The sequence below is a fragment of the Solanum lycopersicum genome, chromosome 1 (assembly GCF_036512215.1).
Source record: "Solanum lycopersicum chromosome 1, SLM_r2.1".
Lineage (NCBI taxonomy): Eukaryota > Viridiplantae > Streptophyta > Magnoliopsida > Solanales > Solanaceae > Solanum > Solanum lycopersicum.
In genome coordinates this window covers 76,995,907-77,005,942 of record NC_090800.1, presented here as the reverse complement: position 1 = coordinate 77,005,942, position 10,036 = coordinate 76,995,907, and the positions used below count along the sequence as shown (strand labels likewise).

General features: G+C 32.2%; 2 protein-coding genes across 3 annotated transcripts in view; both read left to right on the top strand.

Moving 5' to 3' along the window:
- LOC138339704 (uncharacterized) overlaps nucleotides 1–6,021 on the top strand; it is a 14,155-nt gene extending 8,134 nt beyond the window's left edge. Inside the window, exons 13-15 of one of the 2 annotated variants that reach the window (XM_069291624.1) lie at nucleotides 1,073–1,200; nucleotides 4,627–4,808; nucleotides 4,963–6,021. In XM_069291624.1, coding sequence (XP_069147725.1) covers nucleotides 1,073–1,125 — 53 coding nt within the window. In that variant the 3' untranslated portion in view covers nucleotides 1,126–1,200; nucleotides 4,627–4,808; nucleotides 4,963–6,021. The remainder of the gene's footprint in view (nucleotides 1–1,072; nucleotides 1,201–4,626; nucleotides 4,809–4,962) is intronic. The other variant, XM_069291621.1, reaches the window with a different exon arrangement.
- On the top strand, nucleotides 4,980–6,021 carry LOC138339708 (V-type proton ATPase subunit D-like). Its single transcript, XM_069291635.1, has one exon. It carries the CDS (start codon nucleotides 4,980–4,982, stop codon nucleotides 5,763–5,765), a length of 786 nt encoding a protein of 261 aa, XP_069147736.1. The 3' UTR covers nucleotides 5,766–6,021.
- Nucleotides 6,022–10,036: the final 4,015 nt, after the last annotated feature.

The following is a 10,036-nucleotide window of genomic DNA, read 5'->3' as shown; positions in this document are numbered from 1 at the left end:
TTGAGAGAAAGACATAAAACACATTCGGCGAATACAATTTATGAATAAGTTCTTCTCGATTCTTATTCATTGTCGAAATTAACTTATTAACTCTTTCGTTTAATTTTATTCGTCCATTATTTTAAAAACATATATATTATTTTTATTTATTACTTTTATCAACTTAAGAAAAGATAGTTATTTTTTCTATTTTTACATTCAACATTAATTTTCTTTAAGAATCTTAAATATCTCAATTGATTAACTATTCTACTTTATTGTTGAGTGTTTATCCAGATTATTAACTCCCTCCTTTATTTTTTAAAATATACTCAATATATTCCTAATTAATCGTTCAATTCTAATTGGTACACCTATTAAAAAAATAACGACATTGTGAGTTTACCATTTTATCTTTATTAATTATGAAATGTATGAATTAAAAATTTATTTTTTTAAAAAAAATCTATCTTTTTCAAAATAATAAATTGAGAATATAATAAATAAAAAAATTATCTTTTATTAATTCGTTAAAATAAACAAATAAAAAATTAACAAATAATTAAAGTCCTAAGAAATACTATCATTAAAAAAATTCTTCTTCTCAAAAGATTATTATTATGTATTCAATGATCAATGACATACATACTTCAATGAAAAGAGCTGCCCAACTTCGTTCTACTTTTCAGTATAAAAAAAACAATTTAAAATATAAATATTTGTTTACTTATATTTCCTTTTTTTTTTTGGTATGTAATTATTTTGTCTGTAATTTGATTTTATACTGTGATTAATTGAATAGGAAACTTAAAAAGATAAATATTTGTATTAAGATTTACTAAAATATTTAAAATTCTTTATTTTGGATATTTTATAATACTTTTTTGTACTATAAGAAAAATGTTATTCAAGAAAAATAAAAAAATTTAAAGTTAAAAAATTAAATATAAATTAATATTTATTCTTCTATACATTAATAGTTTAAGAAATTTTTTCAAGTATAAACTTACGAAAATATAATAATTAAGAATTTTTTTTGCCTTTTATTTATTTATTTTTTCTTTTTTGTCTTTATGTCAATGATAAAATAAAGGTATAGTAATAGGCAGTCCGAATTTGGATCTGAAAGTGTTGTTCTTGGCGTAGTTGACCCAATTCTCTTTTTCTGCTGAGTTTGTTTGAAGCTCCGGTGATCTCTTTCTTCTCCGGCGAAATCTACATGTAAGTGAATTCCGAATTGGTTATCAACATTCCGCAATTTCAATTTGCTGTACTTATTTGTGATTTTTACAAGTTATATACGCATTCTTATTTATTATGATCTGCCATTTGGGGTATTCTTAAAACGGAATTAGATCATGAAATTTTTCGTTGTGTTGTGAGATTCAGTTTATTAAATGCAATTATTAAGTTTATGGATCCCCTTCTAATGATTTTTGATGAATTGTGGATTTAGTTTCAATTGCTTGAGATCTGCGTTGGTTATTGTGGATCCTCTTCTCTTCGCATAATTATTTTTTATCGTTAGCCCGAGTTTTGATTGGTTACTTCTTGTGCTGGATCATCTTCGTCTCTTGGTCTGGAGTTACAGGTTGTGGCAGGGGTAGAAGATAGAACTAACGTAAACTTAAGTCTATACTACAATCAAACACAAGAAGATGAAGTGTTAAATATATGAAAATTTGGCACTTTTGGGGTGCTTTAAAATTGGTGATTGTGCTGAACCACAAAGTAACCCGGAAAAAATACTTGAAAATGTTGACGCTTTAGGAGATGAAATTAACCTCGAGACGAGCTGTCATCTATCTAATAGTCATAGTGTATATACCTAAATAAGATGGTAAGTGATAATAAGAACTTATGATAAGTGTATCACTAAGGTCTAATAAGAACAATATTGTGACCACGGTTGAAGAATATGATTCTGTATAGGGTGAACATTGATCGTTTTTCTATAAATGGCTAAGATTCTTACTGCATTCTGGTTGGATATTTACAAATTTTGAATATTGTGAATAAGCTGCAGAAAGAGCTTGAAATGGTCTTATCTGTTCTTAGAATAAGATTAATGCTTTAAACAGAAGATCAAATGCCATTTTCTCCAGTAAACATGGATGGGTGCTTCTAAAATGATCTGCTAGCACAGCCAACAAAAGATGTCACTCTGATTGGTGAATTAGAAGAAGCTTCAACAGGGAATAGCTGGCCATTCATAAACACGGATGTTAAACATCTTAATCAATTCCATACATTCTCCTTAAAAAGACCAGAATCTTGTAATAAATTCATAACAAGTTTAACCTGTAGGAAAATACAAGAAGGTAGAGATACGTGAAAGCTCCTGAAAGCTGCAGTAAACATAATAAGGTAGTTCCATTTGAAGAAATTTGAAGATGATCTTGCAAAAGTGACTTAATGTCTTTATTTTCATCAAGCATAAGAAGATATTACCTTAACGGATTTAGAGATTTTTGTATAGCGATCTAAACTAAGCTACAGCTGGAGGATTTTTTGGGTGAAGAAACACAACAATAACAAACCTTTTCAGACCGATGGGAAGATCCAATAACAAAGCCCATAGGGGCCTGTTGTCACTCTTTCATCTGATTAATTCCCAGGCCTTAGATGACTGAGGGAAGAGAATAATTAAGTATTTGTCCCAGAGAAAGCAATTGACCATCATATTATTACCCATCAACCTCAATAAAGTAGTGTTTAATATTTTATTTCTAGACTCATATCCCAATGGAGAGCTTTCACTGCCTTGGTATTGTCAGCGGAGTCGGCTTTTTATGTAGTTTTCAAGATGGTCGCTTAGCATAATCTAAGGTTCCAAACTGGTTGGAATATCTGGAACCTAATGGTTTAAAAGGACAGGAAATTAAAGTGACAATGAGAATTTGCCTTCCAAGTTTCCTGGTATTCGATTGTGTAAAGAAGTCTTATACAACTCTGTTGTTTCATTTTTAAAGTTCAATACAACCTTGTGATGTTGCATTTAATTAGGTTCTTCTGCTCATAATATAAGTAATTCATTTTCTAATTTTCCTTTGACGAAAGAAACATTCAAGAAAAAGGCAACATTCATCCGAAAGGCTTTTCATTGGGAAGAATAATTACCTGAGCAGTTTCTCGTACCAATCAATCATCAATGATTCTGTTAAAATCCTCATCTAGAATATAGTGACGCTGTAAGTAGTCACTGGTATATATCCCCTTATAGAACATAGTGCACAAGCTGATGCAAATTAGTAGATTCAATTAAAAAATAATGTTTGATCTTGTTACTTCTTCCAGTATGGTGATTGCTTTGAATTTGTGCTGATTTACTAATCTACCTTCCTGATAATTTTTTTTAAATAAAGGTGTATCTGAGCTTTTGCCATTCCATAAACTGAGTCTCACAATACAATGAATTTTGAGCTTTGCCAGATGGAATGAGAAGTCAGAATATGAAGTCATTCACAAATTCCCTTCCTGTAATCATAACTAAAGACTTCGGCTAAAAGTAAAAAGAGATATGAGTTGTTCTGATGATGCAAATCAATAGCCTCAGGGGGCACGTAATGTAACCGTTGCAATATAATTGCTCTTTGACACTTATATTAGACCGTAGCACAAGTGACGATTCACTCTAGCTACATTATTGAGCCCAAGAGTTAAGAATAATAAGCTTTTCACCGCCCAAATTTGAATACCCGCTTAGAATAATAGAAGAGATGGTATTTGTCATGAAGTGCAAAATCGTATGGATATGATTCTCATTTTGTATCTTGATGAGTTGGATCATTTCTATATGGATTCCTTTCCCAAACTCTTCGAGATGTGTTTCTGGGTACTCTTGATCATTCGTCCAAAAAGAGGAGTTCCTCTAATTCTATGAATTTTTCTCGAAGACTCTTTTGTTGAGATTCAAGAAAATTTCGGGTGGAGTTCAGTAACCGAGGGGAGGTTGACAAGACGACAATGAATGAAATGGATTCAACTTATAATCATTTGCACTTTTAAGTGTCATAACTTATCCAGAGTGCTTCTTGAATACATATCAATCAGTATGCCTTAAAATGTTAGATTGGGTGAGTGTGTGAAAGTATAGATATTAGCATTATGGATAATTAGTATTTTTTCTATTCTGGGATTTTTGATCATCATTAGGACATACATCTGATGTTTTGGTTATCCATGAAAATTATTTCGATGAATTTTTTTTTAATGACATCGGATATATTTTTCAGCAGATATTCTTCAATGTTGTGAACTTATGTGATTTGTGTGTTGTTTTAATGTTGTTTTTTTCATCTTGGATGTTGAGTTTACTTAGTTTTGGCCGTGTTCTGATTCTGTAACTGACCAGAAAAAAAATCAACCTAATCACACCACCAAAGCCGCCTTGTTCTATATTTTTCCGCAGGTGTTCTTCAAGCTGTGAATGTTATGTGATTTGGGGGTTGTTTCAATGTTGTTTTGTTCATTTTGGCATGTAGAGTTTTACTGAGTTTTGGTTGTCTACTGTAGTGGGTTGCTGCTTCTTGTTATTCTTGATGTTGTTTTCATATCTTGGAAATTGCTAGGTTGTCGTTTATGCTTAATTTTATTATTTGTTGTTGAAATTGGGTGTTTTGGAATTTTTGGTTTTTCTGTGAACAGAACTGTTTTCTCATTGGTTAAAGCTGTGATCTTTATTGCTTTCTTTGAGCCGAGGGTCTATCGAAACAACCTCTCTACCTGCCGGAGCCTGGTAGGGGTAAGGTCTGTGTACACTCTGTCATCCCCACACCCCACTTGTGGGACTATACTGCGCATGTTGTTATTGCTGACATCGAATATAGGTAAAAAAAAGGACTACTTTGTCTATAAGAAAATGAAAAACCCAACTGATAGGGTCATTTTGATGTTCAATTACACTCTCATTTACAATTTTGTGTCCTATATCAAAGTGATATTTTTTTCGATGTAAATTATAACATCACTTCTTCTTTTCAGCTAAGTAGCTTGGAAAAATGTCAGGGCAAACCAACCGTTTGGTTGTCGTCCCAACAGTTACGATGCTTGGAGTTATTAAAGCTCGCCTTGTTGGAGCAACAAGAGGCCATGCTTTGCTAAAAAAGAAAAGTGATGCTTTGACTGTGCAGTTCCGTCAGATTTTAAAGAAAATAGTATCAACAAAGGAATCGATGGGAGATGTCATGAAAAATTCCTCATTTGCTCTGACAGAGGCCAAATATGCTGCTGGTGAGAACATCAAGCACGTTGTCCTTGAAAATGTCCAGACTGCTACTCTGAAAGTTCGATCACGGCAGGAAAATATTGCTGGGGTGAAGCTCCCCAAGTTTGAGCACTTTTCTGAAGGAGAGACCAAGAATGACCTGACTGGATTAGCTAGAGGTGGGCAACAGGTACAAGCCTGCCGTGCTGCTTACGTGAAATCTATTGAATTACTTGTTGAGCTTGCGTCACTGCAAACATCATTCTTGACTCTCGATGAAGCAATCAAGACAACAAATCGGAGGGTCAATGCCTTGGAGAATGTTGTGAAGCCTCGGTTGGAGAACACAGTTCTTTACATCAAGGGGGAACTTGATGAACTGGAAAGGGAAGACTTCTTCCGTTTGAAGAAAATACAAGGTTACAAGAAGAGGGAGGTAGAGAAACAGATGGCCGCTGCTAGGCTATATGCAGCGGAGAAGTCTGCTGAAGAATTTTCTTTGAAGAGAGGTATTTCGCTTGGTTCAGCCCATAACTTACTGTCCCATGCTTCACAGAAAGATGATGATATTATATTCTGATGTGGAGGTCAGCTTTTATTAGTGACGTTTGTTGTCAAATATAGATGGATAATATTATCATATGGAGAGATTTTTCCTGTTCAATAAGAGCTCTGTGCATGTTTGTACTTAATGAACTCTACGGGGAGCTGCCTCATTGGTTAGTTTTGTGTGCTTTTTTCAATTTTTTGATTCAGTGACAGTCTTTTTTACCTGGAGAGCTGTTGGATGGAAATTTTATTTTGTATAAGCTTATCTGATATTTCTTGTCTCAAAATTGTGTCATGTGTTTAATAATATTAATTATCTCCCTTGTTTACATCAACACTGCACTCAAATATACAAATAGTGAAAACAGCTTTCCTTCCTAGGATTGAGGTGGATGCAGATGCATCAGAAATCTTTTCTCTGTTATCCTGGTGATAAACTTGTTCCAAGTCTATTAATCCTTTTTTGTACGGGTGCATTCTAGTAAAGAGGAAAACGGCGATAAAATGTACATTAAAAGTCTATGGTTCCTCCTACACATTTTCCTTTTGAATTAATTTGTTTATTCAGTGAAGTTATGAGTATTGCTTCATGCTTTGAGATTGGTCTCAGTAGGCGATTCCACCGTCTGTCATAACTGATAACGATTAGTATCTCGAGCAAATTTCCTGTGGGGTTTCTAAACTATGCATATTCTGGTAGGCTAGTGTTAAAATAATCGAACTTGGATTGGGTGGATTGTGAATCCACTATATGCTGGTTCAATTCCTGTCGTTTGCCCATAATTCATAAATATTAGACAAAGGGATTATTGAACCGTTCTATCTTGCATGTAGCTTTTCCTTTCTGGACTGACTTGTGATGTCTCCCGCCTTATCAAGATACTATGCTTTTCTCTTTTGGATGTCTTTATCTTTTTGCATTTTCCATCTTTTGGGGGTTAAGGTCCGGTAGTACGGACTACGGAGGTGTCTTGTTCAAGTGGGAAAGGGACTTAGGTCACATGTTTGAACTCTGTGCCATGTGACTAAGCAAAGTATTTCACGTGGAGAGCTCATTATCCCGAGTTTCATAGGCTGTAATTAATCTAAGGCTTTTGCCTGTTATCAATGTGGTTGTCAATAATCCCTTGGACTCTTTTCTCGTATGGTTCAATTACAATAAACATGAGTCTTCTGCATTTGTGCTGTTGACAGCAGAACAATTCTGATGGAGCCCTTAGATGGTTAGATTTGATAAAGTTCCTTCTTTCTGGAAAAAGAAAAAAAATACTAACTATACTGCTAATGATGTCTTGTCTAGTTAATCTCAATATGTAGTTATTTCTTGAGAAAAGCTTGATCAGAGGATGAAAATGTTGATTTCACCATAGTTCTGGAAACTTGGTTCTTTTATAGTATCAATCATGTGCATGAAAGCTCACCTGGTTTGTTGATGGGTAATGAAACCAAAGTTGCTGTTTCAAGTATTAACGATTGCATTTGAAATATTGATTTTGTTTATTGATACCAAGTTTCTGCATTCGAAATCTGTGGCCAATATCATTATTTTTACATCAACATATAGGACATGTGAATGGTTCTGTAATTAGAAGAGCCTAAAGCGACGTAATCTTCTCTGGTGAAAGCTCCAAGTATGATTTATGAGTTATGGCTATGGCACTGTGATGGCCAAGTTTAAGTTGCAGCAATTCTGACTCTTCTTTTAGACCTTTTCCCAACAATTTTGCACTTCAACTGAACCTAAAAACACAACTGCATAGGCGTTTTGACCATAAATTATCTACCTTATTTGAAAATTATAAAGTTAAAGTTGTGTTTGGTTATATTTTTTTTTTTTGGGAAATGAGAGAAGATAGTTGGAAAACATGTTTGGAACAGTTTTCCGTATTTGAAATCCAACTCCAAATTAAATTTTATAATCAAACTGAATAATTATTCCCAAAAAAAGTGAATAATTCTCGTGGCCAGTTTTGTACTTGAAATGGAATATAGCTGCCAAAATGTTCAACCAATAAATACTGTTGACCAGAAATGACGATTATTTACACATTCATAACCCTATAATTATTAAGTAATAACCACAACATGAAAAACAAAACAAACTTTTCAATATTGAAGAACACTAATTAAACATCTCAGTTACAATAAATACACTAGGGCTCTTGTCGATATTGGAATTAAAAGATAATTACATGTAACTGTTCATAACATATTCTTTTTTCAACTTAAAAGAGGAAACCATCGTTCGCGAAGATCAGAGTGATAAGAAATCATGAAAAGTAGAAGCACAAGGAGAAATCCAACTCCCCAAGGAGTACCACCAGCTCTATGAAATGAGTCTTGTTCAGGCAAAGGAATATTGAACATGAGAGATTTTTCAAAGTGGGAAAGTAAGTGAACAATTAAAAGTAGTACTAATGGAGACAACATGAGAAGAAACTTGAATTGATCCATAATGCCTTCAAAGATAGACTCATAGTTGATGTACCATGTAACACTTATAAACATGAAAAGAACAAGAAAGAAGAAACATAAATGTATTGAAGGTGGCTGTGATGATGAGTAATTATCTGCCATTTTTTTTGCAACTTTAATTTGCTTCAAAGTGTGGGAATAAGAGTTTGATTTTCTTAGAATGAGACTTGTTTGGTTTGGAGTAGACTTACTATGGCTTTTATAAAGGTCTAAATCTCATGTGTTGTTGTCTTTTTTCCTATATTTGACTAGATACTAAATAACTTTTTCATTTTTCTTTAAGCATTAGATTTATGAACTCATTATCTCAATTAGTTTAAATTCGTTTCATATATTTTGACTCGTTTCTTAATAAGGAAGATATTCTCTATCTCTTTTTTTAAGCTCGAACACAATATTTCTAGCGAAGAGTATATAGTGATTTAATTCATCTGGTCCCCTCACATTTTTGATAATAGATATTCCACCTGTTTCAACTTAAGTGTTGCATTTTTGTTTTATTTTAAAAATTTACCTTTTCACCTTCAATAAGATAATTTAAAGCCATATCAAAGTTAAGATTTATTTAAAATAAGATGTATCAAATTTTGTACGTATCATTTTTCTTAAAATAAGTATAGGAGAGGAGACCTTTTTTTTAGTGTTAGCTTTGGGTGCGTTGTACGTAGGATTTTAACTTTTTGAGGTTTTACTAATATTTATCCAACTGGCCGGTGAATTATTATATGGTCAAGACCTTTATACAAATATAGTACTAATAATTAAATATGTATGCAACTGACACTTGTCACCGACCAAAAACAGAACTTGACGTGGACCTCTTTATGTTTACTTTTTTTAAATTATTATAATGTCAGTTTATTTACACTAAACTTCAAGTTCTTAGAATTGTAAAAAAGAAACCCATTTGATAATTGGATCGTGAAGGAGTTTACCTTATTTATTTATATTTATATGGTGATTAAGTTGATGGAGAAATTAATCCCTTTATTAAGACTCTAAACTATATATATATTGCGAATATTAAATGAAAGAATACGTCATTTTAAAGTAAAAGAAAGATAAATTAACGATATCATACATGTTCATGATCTATTTACTTTGATTCCATTTGATATTTTCCTTTTCCAGTTTAATTAAGTACTACAAATTTTTCAAAAATTTATAGAAGTCTTCCTAATATTTTCTTTTTACTTTGGGAAATAGGATAAATATACATTCAAACTATTATAAATGGTATGCAGATATATTTCGTTATATTTTTTGGATATTGATATCTCTGTTGTTAAAAAACTAGAGCATATATATCCCATAAAATTAATGGACATACATGGGTCATATTCTTATTCACGAATCCGATATTTATTAAATATCGGACTGACGAATAAGATGGTACCATGTTTCCCTATTTAGTCGTATGTTAGAGTGAAGAGTATATATGCTCTAGTTTTTAAATGGCAAGGGCATCAATATCGTAAAAGTATGACAAAAAAGATATTTATATACCATTTACGATAGGTCGAAGTATATTTATAATTTTTCTTAGTTTTAGTATTAGAGAGAGTGGGGAGGGATTTTTGGTATACAAAATTTTGAGATGGGTGACCACCTTTATGTCTTTCTTGTGCTTGATGTAAAAGTCACTACTCACTACAAAAAATATCTTACTTTCCTGTAAAAAATGTTCAATATTATTTTTACTAATGTTTTAATTTAACTGATAAGAAAAAAATAGTAACACTACAATATATAAAGAAAAAATTTAGAAACTATCCCCCTATTCTAGTGAAAATTCTCTTTCCACTATATATTTTTTTCAATAAATTG

Excerpts from the sequence above, each read along its gene's own strand:
- LOC138339708 (XM_069291635.1), top strand. The coding sequence starts at position 4,980 with ATGTCAGGGCAAACCAACCGTTTGGTTGTCGTCCCAACAGTTACGATG.